Consider the following 18,783-nt stretch of genomic DNA (forward strand, 5'->3'; position numbering starts at 1 on the left):
GTGGTGTGTGATTAGTCACACAGTCACATCAGACTCTTTGCGACCCCATGGACTGTAGCCCACCAGGCTTCTCTGAGCATGGGATTTTCCAGGAAAGGAATACTGGAGTGGGTTGTTTCTTTCTCTAGGGGATCTTCCTGACCCAGAGATTGAACCCTCGTCTCCTGCATTCCTTATTCCTTCCAGGAAACACTTAAAGGGATCCTCTGAAGTTCTGTCATCACAGAGATAAAACAAGCAGACGCGAAGCACAAGAAACAAGCCCTCCACTTGCTTCCATCTTCATGGAGCTGAAGGCATCAGATCAAAGGTTGGATCTGAGATTCCCTACACTTGAAGAGCTCTTCTCCTCGCCTGGCCTCGGGTTTCTACACTCCTACCCTCCCCCTTGGCCCAGCCCTGTCCCACATGGCCACAAGCACCTGACTGATAGCTGCAGCTTTCTCAGGCAAAGTCAACCTCTCTCTAAACCCTAGCAGCACATCACAGCCTTATCACATTGTTTTATACCATTTGTTGTTATTGTATTCTTGTTTAGTTGTTAAGTCATGTCTGAGTCTTTTGTAACCTCATGGACTATAGCTCTTCAGGCTCCTCTTTTCATGGAATTCTCCAGGCTAGAATACTGGAGTGGGTTGCCATTTCCTTCTCCAGAGGATCTTCCTGATCCAGGGATCCAATGCAGGTCTCCTGCATTGCAGGCAGGTTCTTTACCATCCGAGCCACCAGGGAAGAATTATTATTGTATACATGTTAGTAATTTCTCCCCAACTAGGTTCTAAGCAATGTAAAACTTAGAATCTTCTACTTCTTTCATAATTATCCCCAGGAGTGTCAAACACTCTGCATATACTTCCAAGATGCTGAATAAGTCCAAACACATCCTGGGGACTGACTGGCTATTACCTATTTCACCTGTTAAAGAATGCAAATAAGTGGATAATATGCTGGCATTTCTTCACCTATTCTGCTTCTCTTGATGGAAAATAAGAGCTTTCACACTTACTGAGTTTAAAGAGCACCACCAAGAACTATTTAGCAAGTAACACTCAGGTAGGATTCTGTCCTTTCTACAAAGATGGTGCAATTCTGCATTACAAGAAATATCACTTCTCCTTCCCTGTGAAGTCTTTTCACATTTAAGTCAACTATCCATGTTTGATTAACAGAAAAACTTACCGGGCCACAATTAATATGAATGATTCACAGTTTAAACAGGTGGAACAAAAGAGGTCAGCGTGGGAGTCAAAGTTTTATATATTTAGTTCTGTTGTTTTTCTGGTTGTCCAAAAATGAATGTGACTTCTAGAGAAAGTACTTCTGAACCTTTTCATGCTTACATTTCTGACATTTGTATCAAAAGGTGACAGGAATACGTGTTATATAGTCCATGAGAGTATTCCCTCAAAAAAGGGATACTGCTTTTGGTCCACAGTGGGCCTGTGATTCCAGCTATATTAGATCAATGTACCACCACACGACAAAGAGAGGGAATTCCAACCCAAAAGAAAGCCTTAAAGCCTGCCTCCAGCCTTGTGGTTAGTCAACAGCTCGTCCTCAACTGCAGCTCCACCTCTTAAACCATCAAAGCAGGGCTACTGGGAAAGAGTCCAGTGGAGCCAGAATATATTATTTTTTCAAAACTGAACCCTAGTGGCACTTGTTTGGGTGCTGGAATAACCTTAAAATTCAGCACAGCTTATCTTTGAATCATCCACTCTTTCCCTGAGTCCTGAGTTCCTTGTTAATTCAATAAAACTGACTCTAACCACCTAAGACATGGATTTGTAAATAGAACTCCTTATTGCCAAGTTCAGACTTAAATTGAAGAAAGTAGGGAAAACTAATAGACCATTCAGGTATGACCTAAATCAAATCCCTTACGATTGCACAGTGGAAGTGAGACATAAATTTAAGGGACTAGATCTGATAGACAGAGTGCCTGAAGAACTATGGATGGAGGTTCATGACATTGTACAGGAGACAGGGATCAAGACCATTCCCATGAAAAAGAAATGCAAAAAAGCAAAATGGCTGTCTGAGGAGGCCTTACAAATAGCTGAGAAAAGAAGAGAAGTGAAAAGCAAAGGAGAAAAGGAAAGATATAAGCACCTGAATGCAGAGTTCCAAAGAATAGCAAGGAGAGATAAGAAAGCCTTCCTCAGTGCTCAATGAAAAGAAATAGAGGAAAACAATAGAATGAGAAAGACTAGAGATCTCTTCAAGAAAATTAGAGATAACAAGGGGACATTTCACACAAACACAGGCTCAATAAAGGACAGAAATGGTATGGACCTAACAGAAGCAGAAGTTATTAAGAAGAGATAGCAAGAATACACAGAAGAACTGTATAAAAAAGATCTTCACAACCTAGATAATCACCATGGTGTGATCACTCACCTGGAGCCAGACATCCTGGAATGTTAGGTCAAGTGGGCCTTAGGAAGCATCACTACAAACAAAGCTAGTGGAGGTGATGGAACTTCAGCTGAGCTATTTCAAATCCTAAAAGATGATGCTGTGAAAGTGCTGCACTCAATATGCCAGCAAATTTGGAAAACTCTGCAGTGGCCACAGGACTAGAAAAGGTCAGTTTTCATTCCAATCCCAAAGAAAGGCAATGCCAAAGAATGCTCAAACTACCGCACAATTGCACTCATCTCATACGCTAGCAAATTAATGTTCAAAATTCTCCAAGTCAGGCTTCAACAGTACGTGAACCATGAACTTCCAGATGTTCAAGCTGGTTTTAGAAAAGGCAGAGGAACCAGAGATCAAATTGCCAACATCCGTTAGATCATCAAAAAAGCAAGAGTTCCAGAAAAAACATCTATTTCTGCTTTATTGACTATGCTAAAGCCTTTGACTGTGTGGATCACAATAAACTGTGGAAAATTCTGAAAGAGATGGGAACCAGACTACCTGACCTGCATTCTGAGAAATCTATATGCAGGTCAGGAAGCAACAGTTAGAACTGGACATGGAACAACAGACTGGTTCCAAATAGGAAAAGGACTATATCAAGGCTGTATTTTGTCACCCTGCTTATTTAACTTACATGCAGAGTACATCATGAGAAACGCTGGGCTGGAAGAAGCACAAGCTGGAATCAAGATTGCCGGGAGAAATATCAATAACCTCAGATATGCAGATAACACCACCATTATGGCAGAAAATGAAGAAGACCTAAAGAGCCTCTTGATGAAAGTGAAATAGGAGAGTAAAAAAGTTGGCTTAAAGCTCAACATTCAGAAAATGAAGATCATGGCATCTGGTCCCATCACTTCATGGCAATAGATGGGGAAAGAGTGGTAGACTTGGGCTCTAAAATCACTGCAGATGGTGATTGCAACCATGAAATTAAAAGACGCTTACTTCTTAGAAGGAAAGTTATGACCAACCTAGACAGCATATTAAAAAGCAGAGATATTACTTTGCCAACAAAGGTCCATCTAATCAAAGCTATGGTTTTTCTAGTAGTCATGTATGGATGTAAGAGTTGGACTATAAAGAAAGCTGAGTGCCAAAGAATTGATGCTTTTGAACTATGGTGTTGGAGAAGACTCTTGAGAGTCCCTTGGACTGCAAGGAGATCAAACCAGTCCATCCTAAAGGAGATCAGTCCTGGGTGTTCATTGGAAGGACTGATGTTGAAGCTGAAACTCCAATACTTTGGCCACCTGATGTGAAGAGCTGACTCATTTGAAAAGACCCTGATGCTGGGAAAGATTGAGGGCAGGAGGAGAAGGGGATGACAGAGGATGAAATGGTTGGATGACATCAACCACTCAGTGGACATGAGCTAGGGAAACTCCGGGAGTTGGTAATGGACAGGGAGGCCTGGTGTGCTGCAGTCCATAGGGTCGCAAAGAGTCAGAGACAGCTGAGCAACTGAACTGAACTGCTTTTCTAGCTCCGCTGGCTGGAGTGGGGTTGGTGAGGTCCCAGTCTCATATTTGGCCTTCAGGCAAATTAGCTCCATGCCAGAGCCTATTTAGAACTATTGATTGCATTGTTTCCTGGCCAATGACACCATCTTTCATTCTAACCTGCCATTGTTCACAAAATAAGGCAAGTCAGGTAGGATGCTTGAGTGTTGGAGGACAGGGTTAACTCAAGATGAATATTCAACTAACAGTGGACATCAATTATCTCCCTCCTCACTACGGTCAGCATAACTATGCATCAGGGATTCTTAGGACTTACATGCACTTCATCTAATTTATCTTAAAACCTTATGAAGGAAGTACTATTATTATCTACTTTTTAGATCTAAGAAAGCTAAGATTTAGATCACTTTGCTATACACCTGGCTTCCCAGGTGATGCTAGTAGTAAAGAACCTGCCTGCCAATGCAGGAGATGCAGGAGGCATGAGTTCGATCCCTGGGTGGGGAAGATCTCCTGGAGGAGGGCATAGCAGCACACTTCATTATTCTTGTCTAGAGAATCCCAAGGACCGAAGAGCCTAAGGTTAAGGTCCATGGGGTCGCAAAGAGTCAGACATGACTGAAGCATCATATCACACTGTACCCCTAAAACTAACACAACATTGCAAATCAACTATACTCCAATAAAAATTTTTTTAATTTTAAAAAATATAATAATCACACACACATAACAAAAAGAAAGCTAAGATTTAGAAATTAACTAGCATGCTTAAAATTTGTTATTGTTGTTTAAGTCCTGTCCAACTCTTGGCGACCCCATGGACTACAGCACACCAGGCTCCTCTGTCCTTCACTAACTCCTGGAGTTTGCTCAGATTCATGTCCATTGAGTAGGTGATGCTAAATAACCATCTCATCCTCTGCCATCTCCTTCTCCTTTTGCCTTCAATCTTTCCCAGCATCAGGGTTATGTCCAATGAGTAGTCATGCTTAAGGTAGTACAGCTAAAAAGTGTTACATCAGAATTTGAACCCAGGAAGTCTGACTATGAAACCTGACCTATTTCATATAGTTCACATTAATCTGCTTTACTCAAAACAGTACCAAGCACCACTAGACAAGTACATTACTGTAATCTATAATTTGAAGAGACAGCTCCTGAGGATAAATATCTATAGAACACAAATATCACTGCAACAAATCTGCATAGGAATGATATCTTTTGTTCTCTAAACAATATAAATGCAAACATTCTCAGAACTGAAATGATAAATCACTTTGAGAACTCTAATACATAGAATTGTCACAATGTTAATACTTGAATTTAAAATGTAAGAAATAGTGCAAACACTAATGAAACTTAGAATTCACTCTCCATCCATGTAAAAAGAAGCAAGGGTGAGCTGGAGCAAGAATATGTCACCTTCCCAAAGGAGCCCAGGGTGGCAGGTGGGGGACACAAAACAGATACCTGACTCCAAAGTTGAGCCTCAGCAGTAGACCTGGGGCTAAACCAGTCTCCCCAAGCACAGAGGGAGCCTGGGAGAGTCTTGGAAGGAGACAAATGGCCAACATTGAAAACACGTGCCTGTCAGCTTACTGGGCCAAAGAGAATAAAGCAGCAGAAATTGGCTTCATTCTGAAAACAGACAAAGGTAGCTTAGTGAAAAGTGAAAGTCACTCAGTCGTGTCCAACTCTTTGCAACCCCATGGACTATACAGTCCATGGAATTCTCCAGGTCAGAATATTGGAGTGGGTAGCCTTTCCCTTCTCCAGGGGATCTTCCCAACCCAGGGATCAAACCCAGGTCTCCCGCATTGCAGGCTGATTCTTTACCCACTGAGACACAGGGGAAGCCCAGGTTGATGTTATACCTGGATCCCTTCCCAATCCACCAGCCTGGTACTCATTATATGTTTAAAATACATAAATATTGTGCTAAGCCACTTCAGTCGTCTCTGACTCTCTGCGACCCCATGGACCATAGCCTTCCAGAGTCCTCTGTCCATGGGATTTTCCAGGCAAGAATACTGGAGTGGGTTGCCATGCCCTCCTCCAGGGGATCTTCCCAACCCAAAGATGGAACCCTCATCTTCTATATCTCCTGCATTGGCAGGCAGGTTCTTTACCACTAGTGCCACCTAGGAAGCCCAACAGGAAGATTACACGTATATTTTTATTTTATTAAGAGTGCTTAGACATAGGGAGAGTCCCTTAATACAGCTGAAAGAGATGTCTCTGTCTTTTGCCGGAGAACACTTTCTATCAATTAAATGGGTAAATAAGCCCTTTCTCCCCACTGTTGGGAAAGGAGGGCCTCTTGTGACCCTCTATTGATTAAGACTGCTGTGGAATGTTATTTGCAATCTCATTGCATAATGGAAATCAGGAGGTAGCTGTCATGGTTTCTGAAGACAAATTGCTGGTAGCTGAGTCAAACCATAGCCTCTTTTCGTCTCTTACTGTTCTCAATTCCCTGTTAATGTGTACCTCACAGTCTAGGCTTCTTAAATCGGTCTGCTCCACTGTCATAGGTAGTAAAAATGAGGAAACGTGGTCATCTAAGTGACCCTGCTCTAGGAACCGTGTTCAAGAGGCCATTCCACTGATCAGGACTCCTGAGCCATGCATTATTTAATAAGGAACACAACTTCCAAAAGGGCACACAATTAAAAATAGATCCATACAGCAGCTGCTGTGATTATGACCAATAGGAACAGAAATTCAACCAGGCATGAGTCAAAAGAATAAAAGGCCGCTACTAGACAGAACATTGTTCAACCTCATTTTTGTCTTGTGTACTTTGACTTGCTAAGTCAGCCAGCAAGTGATTTGCAGGGAGCAGAGGTTCTCAAAGCGTGATCGGCAAAATGGCAGCATCAGCATCACCTGGGAACCACTGGAAATACCAGGTCTCAGACCCCAACCCAGACTTACTGACTGAGAAGCTCTGCCAGGGGCTCAGCTATGCTGCTTTCACAAGCCCTCTGGGTGATTCAGATGCCGGCTAAAGTTTCAGAGCTACTGGGCAGGAGCCAGGGGCAGCCCCCAGAGGTGAAGTTTCCCCAGAAGGTACAACCTTTGGCTGTTTTATAGCTTTCTAGCTAGCTTCTGAAGAGTCTGGGAAGAAACCTGTCCTGAAACCAAATAAAAGCACTGCCACCTTCAATTTGGCTGTATGCTAAAACTTCTCTTTAAAAAAAAAAGTCTCTAAATGTCTTTAAAAAACTAACCACTGTGATCTTCGGGGTGAAAGAGTTAACAGAAGAGCATAGGCCTTTCCTTGCACAAATTTATCTACATAGTCCGTAAAGAATCTCCCTGCAATGCAGGAAACCCGCGTTCGATTCCTAGGTCGGGAAGATCCCCTGGAAAAGGAAATGGCAACCCACTCCAGTATTCTTATCTGGAGAATCCCAAGGACAGAGGAGCCTGGTGGGCTACAGTCCATGGGGTCGCAAGAGTCGGACACGACTGAGAGACAAAACCGCCACCACCACATATACCCTGATTTGTTCTAGAAAGGCTTTTCAGACAACTTCTTATGTGAAAAAAAAAGAAAAAAAAAAATGCACAGTACTGTCACAATTCTTTTGGAAAAACTCACTACTTTCCAAACAACCTGGTTATTATTTATTTAAATTTTTAGTTTTGGCTGTGCTGGGTCTTCGTTGCTGTGCAGCCTTTTTCTCTCATTGCGGTGTGCAGGCTTCTGACTGCGGTGGCTTCTCTTGTTACAGAGCATAGGCTTTAAGGTGTGTGGGCTGTAGTCGTTGGCTCTGGGGCTCTAGAGCTCAGACTCAAGAGCTGTGGCACCGGGGCTTAGTTGCTTTGTGACATGTGGGATCTTCCCCAACCAGGGATCAAACCCATGTCTCCTGCATTGACAGGTGGATTCTTTGCCACTGAGCCACCAGGGAAGCCCTTATTTACTTTTAACTGAATGAAAGATTCTTTAAATTCTATAGGCTTGTTTTATAGCTTTCTAGCTATCTTCTGAAGAGTCTGGGAAGAAACCTGTCCTGAAACAATTTTCAAAAGTTTCACACACATGATTTCATATAACCCCATAATAATCTTTCTTTCCCCTACTCCTTTATTGCCCCTCTCCTCTTCCCTCTCCTCACTCACGCATGTGTGCATGCTAGGTTGCTTCAGTCATCCAACTCTTTGCAACCCTATGGACCATAACCAGCCAGGCTCCTCTGTCCAAGGGTTTCTCCAGGCAAGGATACAAGTCCATTGCCATGCCCTCTTCCAGGGGATCTTCCCAACCCAGGGATCAAACCTGCATCTCTTTATGTCTCCTGCATTGGCAAGCATGTTCTTTACCACTATCGCCACCTGGGGAGCCCATCCTCACTCACAATCACTAGTTAAAACAATGTTGGTTTTTTTTTTTTTTTTTTTTTTTGGCTGCACCATGGTTGGCACTTGGGATCTTAGTTTCCTGACCAAGGATCAAACCCAGGCCCCCTGAAGTGGAAACTTGGAGTGTTAACCACTGAACTGCCAGGGAAGTCCCTGCCTTATTAAACACTGAAAAGACAGGCATTAATCACTGTCAGGTCTTAAGATATCTTCAATAGTCACTTTAAGATGTTAAAACTTTTGAGGCTAGGAGAAGGGAAAGTAAGAAACATTTAATTTAAATTCACCAAGTTTAAAATCTGCTCCACCCAGCAAGTCATGATGCTGCTTTAACAGTCTGAGCACACAACCACAATACTAACACCGGTTCTAAGTTACTCAATGTCATAAAGAGCCATGGCCTGTGATGCGGGCCTATGTCATGTGAGTCTAACTTATAGCAAAGTGTTTTGGGGGAATTCGTTAATTCAGCCCCTCTGTTGGTCCAAGAAGGGGCACTATGACGTCAAAATTCACTTGAGAGCTAACAGTGCTCAGGCATCTAACAATGCCTCTGGCATTGTTTTTACTTTTTTTTTTTAAAATGATTAAGTGACCTTAAGAAATTAAAGTCAAATAACTTAAAGGATTTATTGAATAAATGATGCTCTATTCATATAATTAAAGTTTTATAGCTCTCAGTCCTGGACAAATAACAGAATTACCTGGTGATTATAATATACCAATGCCAGGGCTCCACCCCAGTTTTGTTGGTCTTGTGTAGGATTTGGGCTTTTTAAAAAACTATCCAGGTGATGGTAACATGCAGCCAGGGTTGAGAATTACTGAGGTGAATCTATACTAACCAATATGGAAATCTCTCCCGGTCACATTGTTACATGAAAAAAAAAAAAAAATGTCATAAGGCATATCTGTTAATAAACTTCTGTGTATGTAACTTTACTGAGAGATATGTGTGTTTGAATATAGCCTCTTTCCATTTTACACTATTTACTTATTCATTGCTTGGACTTTCAAAGTGAGAATGTGCTCATGTCTTTTACTTAATTTTTAATTTTAAAAATCTGTTTGGAGAAAACATGCAATGGTAGGAAAATGAGGCAGCACAAGAAAATATAGGAATTCCCCAAATATACCATCTCTCCTTCTTTCTCCTCCTTTCCCTCCTTTTGCTCCTTTTTCTCAAACAGTACAAAAGTACAACACAAAAAATCCCATATCTGTTCTATGTACCCAACACCTATTATTTCCAATATCTGGAATTGGGGTGAGGAAGGTGGAAGTGGGTGGAGAGATATGGTTCATTCATTCATTCAGCAAACATTTATTGGGTTTCCAGATAGGTCCATACTAGGTATGGGAAATACAACCACAAATAAGATATATATGCCCTGTGCTTATCATGGATATCATCCTGCCCTCATGTAGCTTTGTTACATGTAACAGAGAAACTTAATGTAGCGGAGAGAAGTGAGAAAAGACTTGCCCAAGTGGAAGTAGACCTTCATCATGGAAGTAATGATGGCCATGAGAGCTTTAAGAAGAGGGGCATGACCACATCTGGACATTTATGTATCCCTATTGCCGAGTTGTGTCAGCGACAACAGGCAGTGCCCATTTCCCCCATCACACCCACTTAGAGGCACTAAGAGAGAACACCCATCATCTCTCATCTGAAGTGAATAGGCTCTTTACAAAACTAAATTAGAGCTTGCCACAGAAGCAATGGATTGACTGAGGAGTCTATCTTTCAATTTTCCATTATCTATTTGCCATCAAATAAGATTTAACATAAAATGTTGCCTCCTGCTGAGTTTATTGATTGGGCTCATTTTTCTGTCCATCTAACTAGATAAGCCTGGATAGGCAGATTTACCTGTTCAGAGTATAGAGTTAAGAAAGCCCATTGTAAGCAATAAATAACTTGCAAAATGCTTGGCTTTATGGGAGTGGTTGCTGCAATTAGTGGAGTCTCTTGGAAGAAAATACATCTTTGTAAACACAGAAGAGTTGGCAAGCACATCTAGGGCAATGGGATGCTTCACTGTACTTCACCGACTTAATATGAAGGTCAATTTTAGCCATTTAGAGCCAGGACACTTCCACACGGGGAGAAATTATCTAGCCCACAAGTGGATTTCTATTCAAAAGTCCCATTTGATTACTTTGGAAAGCATACTCTATAGACTAACCTCCCATCCTTCAATAGTCGAAAATTAACTCTAGGTAAAGTTCACCAGAAAAACAGGAGGAAGAGAATTACATCTGACACTGTCCTTTCTTAACCTCGATGCATCTATGTGGACATTAACATGCATTACCTCCAAGCGCCAATGTGCTATTTTTAACTTAGAATGTTCAATCTTTGCCCAAAGTAAGACATGATTAGTGTTTTGAGGAGCAGATTTCCTCTAATTTAAAGGAGAGGGGTGGAAATTTCTAGAAAAGGAAAAAAATCCCAGCTCTTTATAAAACATATGCAAATTCCTCGAAACTGCTTTATAAAACAAATTTAAATGATGGGCTTCCCGGCCAACATACCCAAAAGACCCTCTCGTTCTTTTTAATTCTTTTCAAACTACACAATCTCTATCTGAGAGTTGGACTCCTCTTTTCTTTGCTCTCTCTGCAACGCAGGAGCCACTGAAATGGCAGATCTGCTTTCATGCAGGTTGGAGCAGTTCCGAGTTTTCTGAGTTTGCCACTCTGCAGTTATCCTAATCGATCCTACTATTATCTACAAATATTAACATTGCTGTTGTTTTTGTTCAGTTGCTCAGTCGTGTCCAACTCTTTGCAGCCTCATGGACTGCAGGATGCCAGGCTTCCCTGTCCTCCACTATCTCCTGGAGTCTGCCCAAGTTCATGTCCATTTGAAGAGGAAAAGTTAAAATTTTACATAACCTCCTGCTCCTTCTGCCTCTGTAACTCAGCTTGCTCCTTGCAAAGTCTGGATCACATAGGTCTCAGAAAATGGGCACTCACAATACTAGGAACTGGAGCTTATCTCACTCACCCTTGTCCTGCTCTTTGCAATCGCCCAGCCCCTGCAAACCCGCAAACCTGCTTAATCATGCCTCAGTTCTGTTCAGTTCAGTCACTCAATTATGTTTGACTCTTTGCGACCCCATGATTTGCAGCACGCCAGGCCTCCCTGTCCATCACCAACTCCCAGAGTTCACTCAGACTCACATCCATTGAGTCAGTGATGCCATCCAGCCATCTCATCCTCTGTCATCCCCTTCTCCTCCTGCCCCCAATCCCTCCCAGCATCAGTCTTTTCCAATGAGTCAACTCTTCGCATGAGGTGGCCAAAGTACTGGAGTTTCAGCTTTAGCATCATTCCTTCCAAAGAAATCCCAGGGCTGATCTCCTTCAGAATGGACTGGTTGGATCTCCTTGCCCATGTATAAAAACTCTGTAACCCCTTTGTTCAGGGCTCAGAGCTTGGAGTGTTAACTCCTCCGACCGCTGAGCTAATAAGCCAGAGTTCTCCAACTCTCTCCCAGTGTGGTGCTTGGTTTCTCAATTACTGGTTTCTGCAGCACTTTGAGTCAATGTTGCCATCAACCATCTCATTCTCTGTAGTCCTCTTCTTCTCCTGCCCTCAATCTTTCCCAGCACTTGGTTAGACATAAAACAGTCACCGAGGTGACTGCTCTGCCCCTCTGTTAACCCAAATATGACGTGTGTGTGTGTGTGCTAAGGCTGTGTGTAGCGCTTCTAAAAAGTTCAGATCATTAACGTTCTGTCTGTGACTCTCAAACTTGTTTTCACTCCCAATGCTCCTGAGAAACAGGAGACAGTACAATCAGTAAAAATGGTTCTCAGGCGGGGGTTGGCAGGCTCGCACTCACTGGGTCCTGTCACAGGAAAAGCCTCTGAGGTAGTTCTGACCGCTGATACCCCATCCCTCAGGCAGGAGGAGAGAGTGCACGCCCCTTGACCCGGGTAGACAATCACTGGTTTAGTGTGGCATTCAGTGCCCCAGGGGCGGGGCCACAGGGCCACTTCTGCCCGTCCCCCTCACCAGTAGAGTCTGGCTCCACTCCCTGTCCAATTCACCTCTTAAGTTAAAGGACTGATTTTTTCATTTGCCCCTGAGCTTTGACAGGAAGAGAAACAAAGGGCAACATTCCTTCACTCTAGAAAGGAGCAGGACCAGCTGTATTCCAGGGCAGAGGAGATGCATAGGTGCATGGTGATGGGCTGCCGGCGTGCTCAGTCATGTCCCACTTTCTGTGACCACACAGACTGCAGCACGCCAGGCTCTTCTGTCCATGGGATTTCCCAGGAAGAATCCTGGAGTGGGTAGCCATTTCCTTCTCCAGGAGATCTTCCCCACCAAGGGATGGAACTCATGTGTCTTGAGTCTCCTGCCCACTGTTCTCCACCCCCAAAAGTGCTGTCTCTGGGGGGCTAAATGAACCTCCCTCCATGTCTAAATTCCCTTTACAAAGATACACCATTTCATCAAACCACAATTCGTGATCCCACGAAAAACAGAATCTTCCTCTGACTGAAACAGACATGCTATATGCAGATGGCATATACCTCCTTTCCTGAAACAAGACTGCAGTTAGGAGAACACAGAGGGACATGAAGCCAGGAAAGACTGCCAAGGGGGGTCAGACTGAAGGAAGAGGAAGCTGGGGGTGCCCGAAGGACTTTGTCTCCTTCACAATGTAGCCCAGGCAGATACTACATGGCTTTACCCGGAATGTCCATAAAAAAGAGAACTGAAACATTCGGAGTTACTTCTGTTTTCAGCCCAGATATTTTCTATATAATTTTAAACAGACTCTAAAAAACCTAACTAATGCTTATTGTTGAGCAGGACAGTGATAAATTCATTAATCAAGACCTTGTTTACATCCTTCATGGTCAGGGTTAATCGTTTGTGGGTTTCCAAACCAAGATGTTCAACCTTCTGTAACTCCATTAATCCAGGAAAAAGTGGCACTATGTTGATATCCAGGAGTTTTTTTAGATACTATGGGTCATATGCTGTTCTGGAGGGTCCCAAGCTCCATAAAATTGCCCTAAATGTTTAATTTTATTCACAGTCACAGCATTTGGTTAATCAAAGTATTAATCTTTCAAAAGGAAGTATAAGCCCTTCCCCAATGCATTAATTTGCCAATCATTCCTTTGATAACTATTCTAATATTTCATGTCAGTCCTAGCATACATATTTAAACAGAATATATTTTCACACATAAAGTGAAACATTTTCTATTCCAAAAGTGACCATCATCATTTCATAATTAATATCAGTGTGGAGCACTGGCTGGAGGTCTCATATAAATCATCAAAATAAATGAAAATGGCACAACAATGAAACTGCAATTATCAATTCAGTCACGTGATTCCAGTTTCAGCTAGAAGACAGGCTGATCACTTACATCTTCTCACTTGCTTATAAAAGACAAATTTTTCAAGCCCCAGTTATTTGGTTAAAAAATATATCTGCTTCCAGATATTAAATGCTCACTCTGGACCAGCATACTGGTCTTAGTTATGACACCTAGCATAACCCCACTCCACTACTCTTGCCTGGGAAATCCCATGGACGGAAGAGCCTGGTAGGCTACAGTCCATGGGGTCACGAAGAGTCGGACAGGACTGAGCAACTTCACTTTCACTTTTCACTTTCATGCATTGGAGAAGGAAATGGCAACCCACTCCAGTGTTCTTGCCTGGAGAATCCCAGAGACAGGGGAGCCTGGTGGGCTGCCATCTATGGGGTCGCACAGAGTCGGACACGACTGACGCGACTTAGCAGCATAACCAAGATCTCCTCCTGGCTAAAAGGCAGGAATGGCAGCCCCTTCATCTGCTGACAGATGGTTTCCAGAATTGGCCTACAGCACTGGACTCTGCCCAGAGTCAATGGTAGTTCTCCCACCTGGTTGAATAAGGTCCCTCAGAGTCACCCAAGAGGGTAAGGAGAGAATTGGCCTCTCAGTGAGAGAAGAACAAAGCAGAGAGAAGCCAGGTCTAGAATGCATTAAAACAAAACCTACTGTTGGTGGGAATGCAAACTAGTACAGCCACTATGGAGAACAGTGTGGAGATTCCTTAAAAAACTGGAAATAGAACTGCCTTATGATCCAGCAATCCCACTGCTGGGCATACACACTGAGGAAACCAGAAGGGAAAGAGACACATGTACCCCAGTGTTCATCGCAGCACTGTTTATAATAGCCAGGACATGGAAGCAACCTAGATGTCCATCAGCAGATGAATGGATAAGAAAGCAGTGGTACATATACACAATGGAGTATTACTCAGCCATTAAAAAGAATACATTTGAATCAGTTCTAATGAGGTGGATGAAACTGGAACCTATTATACAGAGTGAAGTAAGCCAGAAAGAAAAACACCAATACAGTATACTAACACATATATATGGAATTTAGAAAGATGGTAACAATAACCCTGTGTACGAGACAGCAAACGAGACACTGATGTATAGAACAGTCTTATGGACTCTGTGGGAGAGGGAGAGGGTGGGAAGATTGGGGAGAATGGCATTGAAACATGTAAAATATCATGTATGAAACGAGTTGCCAGTCCAGGTTCGATGCACGATACTGGATGCTTGGGGCTGGTACACTGGGACGACCCAGAGGGATGGAATGGGGAGGGAGGAGGGAGGAGGGTTCAGGATGGGGAACACATGTATACCTGTGGCGGATTCATTTTGATGTTTGGCAAAACTAATACAATTATGTAAAGTTTAAAAATAAAATAAAATTAAAAAAAAAAAAACCTACCCTTTGGGTGGCCTGAAGTTTCCTATGGCAGCCCAAGCAGACAAAGGACAGTCAGGTCCTAGTGGAATCCTTCACCTGCACTTTCTCATTAAATAATCCAACAGACTAACACAGGTAAGGGGTTACCTTGGCTCCAGGTAAGGGGTCAGTTGGCCCCAAAGAAGTTGCTAACAACTTTATCCAATTTCCTTTGAAAGTTTCCAGAGATGGAGAACTAGAGCACCTTTGGCCACCTATTTCAATTTGGCATCCTTCTTGCCAAGGATGCTCTTCCTAACGTCTGGCTCAAATATCTCAGGCATTCCCTGATGCCTTTGTGTGACTCTTCAGTACTCCTTAGACACTGAGCACTTCTGCTCAGCAGCATCCTCATTTGAGAAAATTTCATCAATCTGAAAATAGTCATTAAGCTGTCTCTTACCATTCTCTCCTCTAAACTAAGGGAATTCATACAGAAGCTAGGGGAATGTTATAGACATGAACCAGACTAGATGGTCCCCCAAGACAGCTTCCAAACCAAAAAGACTTTGATTTGAACACTTCTATTTTTAAGTTTTCAATCACTTTGTTCATTTTCATCATTATATCTGTCATCTATCCAACTTCTCCATATTCTTTTAATATTTTTAAATATAATACACACAGAAACAGTTTCTCATAATATTAAATGAATACTCATTAATTCAGAATAAGTTGGAAAAGTCATGTCCCACTAAGTAAAAAAATCAGAGTGAAAAATATTTTCAGTTTTTAAAATGTTGTCTATTACCAAAGACTACATAACAAATATTAATAAATAAAATGAGAATGTTAATGAAAAATAAGTTATAATAACTTTATGGGACTTTATGCCTTCAAACTATTGTTTCATATTTATATTCTTTTGCCAATTTTATCTGATATGTAAATGCAATCTGTAGGTAATAGATCATCCTAAACCAAAAAGTTTCACATTATCCTGCTAAATCTGAGCTTTTAATGCAATAAGAATTACATATAATTATTCTAAGTCTGCATCAGGCAGTCTGAATTAATGAGACGCTGCTCCTTTGTAGCTAGAAGAAACCTGACAACTTCATGGCCATCTTCTAGTCCAGAGTGTCACTCCCATCTACACATTAGTGATAAATACAATTTCCTCACACAGGAACTTTTGTCATAACAGAGCATCCCACATTAAGGAGGTTTCACCAAGTAAATTATCTTATACCTCAAATACCATAGAAACCTTTGATCTGACAAATGAGCTAAAAATTCATTAGATGCTCAAAAACTACTTGCTTTGCTTTAAAATCAGCCCAGTTATGTACACACTGCTATATTTAAATGGATAACCAACAAAAACTTATTGTATAGTACATGGAACTCTGCTCAATGTTATGTGCCAGCCTGGATGGGAGAGGGGCCTAGGGGAGAATGGGTCCATGTATATGTACGGCTGAGCCCCTTCAATGTTCACCTGAAACTACCACAATATTGTTAACGGACTATACCCCAATACAAAATGCTTTCAGTGTTAAATAAAAATTAAATTAAAAGAGAATATCACAAGATACTGAGGATTCAACATGTCATGGGAATTATCACCTGTTTGTTCAGAAAAAAAAAAAAAAGTCACAATTAATCCAATTAATTGCTTTAAAAACATGGAACCAAATCAACACTTGTAAAAACCTAGACACAAACTCCTCTCTTTGGGGAGCCTGTGGCCCTGAAAAAGTCTATGAGCATCTTTACTGGGTTCACTTTCTTCTTAAACCTGCAGCTGGAATTAGGACAACTTATTGTCTTTTCACAATGGTCAGAATTGTCTAGTGCCTTTACCTACCTTAAAAAGTCTTAAAATGTTAGCCACCATGATGGACACGGAGCTCGCGGCAGCACCGATAACACCAGAAATCTTGTCAGGCTTGGTGAAAATGGGCGGATCTCCATTAGCACATTTCACATCGGAAGCATCCTTCTCTATCAAAGCCTGCACAAACGTTAGGGACTGCTCCAAAGCATAGGTGTCCCTGGAGCAGGTGTCGAGGATCCGGACACCCAGAGTGATATTGGAGAGGAGATCAGGGTCCTTATTAATCTGGTCAATTGCATAAAGCATGGCCTCCAATCTGTGGATCCCCTTCTCTTTCTTCAGCTCCCCACAAGGCACCCCTCTCTCTCCCTTTGCATGGACAGGAAAGAGACCTCCCAAAATGATGTCCCCATCCACTCGAATGGAATGGGCATACTCTTGGCTGTGAGTTCTTTGCATCATTGTGAGGATCCAGTAGAACTTGGCCGTCAGGAGAAAGAAACAAGGGCAAGAGGCTGATCGCTTTCCCTCGCATACCATTTTCTCCACGGGCGGTGTTGCAATCCAATACCCAAAGTTTATTCTTGCCACAGAAGAAGGGGGACCACCTGAGGCTGCACCTTCTGGAGGCTACCATCAGGGCCCATGGGGAAAAGGCTCTGTGGGTTTCAGCAAGTGTTCTTGATTTGAATGTCACAGTGAATTTCCATCAGACCCCAAGGTTCTATTTTATTTCCACATAAAGTCAACTTGCCTTGAATGATGCAAAAATCAGAGAAACAGCTGAGGTTCTGATGTTGGGATGAGGTCACCAATTCACGTCCTTGAAGTCAGCCCTGTAGCAGAATTATTCCTGGAGGGCAGAAGGAAGAAAAGAAAGGGTTCCATTCAATGGGCCTACATTTTTCATTTCTTAAGCCCTGTTTGCACCGACCTCTTTTTTTGTTGTTTCATTTTCACTATTCAGTAAGAAACTAATTCTTTCTGTCCTCTTATGATTCTGAACACCTGGCTGCACTGCATCTAAACAGAGATGGATGATACTTTGGGAGCAAGAGAAACAGAAAAGTTATCAGTAACTAGGCTGACTCTTCCAAATCAGAAAGTACTTTTATTTACCATTTTATTTCAACAAATCCAATTTCCACGAAGGTAAAAATCCTGTGATTGATGGTATTATTTCTTTTCAAATCTGTTTTTGCTTTTTACAGCTATCTGAATTTAGCATTTAAATTTTGTCCACAAAATCAGAATGAAAGGCTATTTTCTGTGATGTATTCAACAAGCCAGTTATCTGTTAATGACATTTTTTGGTGCCTCGGATTTCCCAAGGGAAAAAGTGATTATTCAATCACAAAAAAAAAGAGAGAGAGAGAGAGAAAATCCACCCAAGGAGCCCAAAATGTGTAAGTTTTAGAGCTTGTAAAAAGATTAAACATAGAATGTCAGCGATTTCATGTAAATTATCTTATTGTTCTCTGGTAATAAAAAATGACATGAAAATCAAACATATAGGGTGGGTTATGTGTGAAAAATATTCCTATCACCTTTGTCTGTTTCCCATTAATTTGTCAGAATGGAAGCAATGGATATGCTTGCAGATCTGAAGTAAACACTCCTTGATCCTAGAATCACTATGACCAAATCAGAGCTGGAGATGAACTAGAGTTTCTCAATTTTGTCTGACTCAGTCAGAAAAACAGTCATTTCATCAAGGTGAGAAATAACCAAGAGTGAAAACAACTACAAGCAAATCTGTAGAAGTTTATTCTAAGACCTTCACTCTTAAATAATTCCATGAGATTTTTTCAAAGGACTTTAGTGGAGGTTTAACTGAAAATGGGAACTGACTTCATGGAAGGGAAGTTGATGTTTGAAATGTACATGCAATTAACAGGGTAAACACACTAACATATTTTGCTAGAATGGGTAATCTAATGTTCAT

General features: G+C 41.9%; 1 protein-coding gene and 1 long non-coding RNA gene across 2 annotated transcripts in view; both read right to left on the bottom strand.

Moving 5' to 3' along the window:
• The window catches only part of LOC129659460 (uncharacterized), a 35,909-nt gene extending 30,430 nt beyond the window's left edge, over nt 1–5,479 (bottom strand). The window contains exon 1 of the long non-coding RNA XR_008718082.1: nt 5,361–5,479. This is a non-coding gene — a long non-coding RNA (uncharacterized LOC129659460). The remainder of the gene's footprint in view (nt 1–5,360) is intronic.
• The window catches only part of GRM8 (glutamate metabotropic receptor 8), an 857,461-nt gene extending 839,797 nt beyond the window's left edge, over nt 1–17,664 (bottom strand). Inside the window, exon 1 of the mRNA XM_055590836.1 lies at nt 16,869–17,664. Coding sequence (XP_055446811.1) covers nt 16,869–17,378 — 510 coding nt within the window. The 5' untranslated portion in view covers nt 17,379–17,664. The remainder of the gene's footprint in view (nt 1–16,868) is intronic.
• Between the last annotated feature and the right edge of the window lie 1,119 nt (nt 17,665–18,783).

This window comes from Bubalus kerabau, chromosome 8, assembly GCF_029407905.1.
Source record: "Bubalus kerabau isolate K-KA32 ecotype Philippines breed swamp buffalo chromosome 8, PCC_UOA_SB_1v2, whole genome shotgun sequence".
NCBI classification, from domain to species: Eukaryota; Metazoa; Chordata; class Mammalia; order Artiodactyla; family Bovidae; genus Bubalus; species Bubalus kerabau.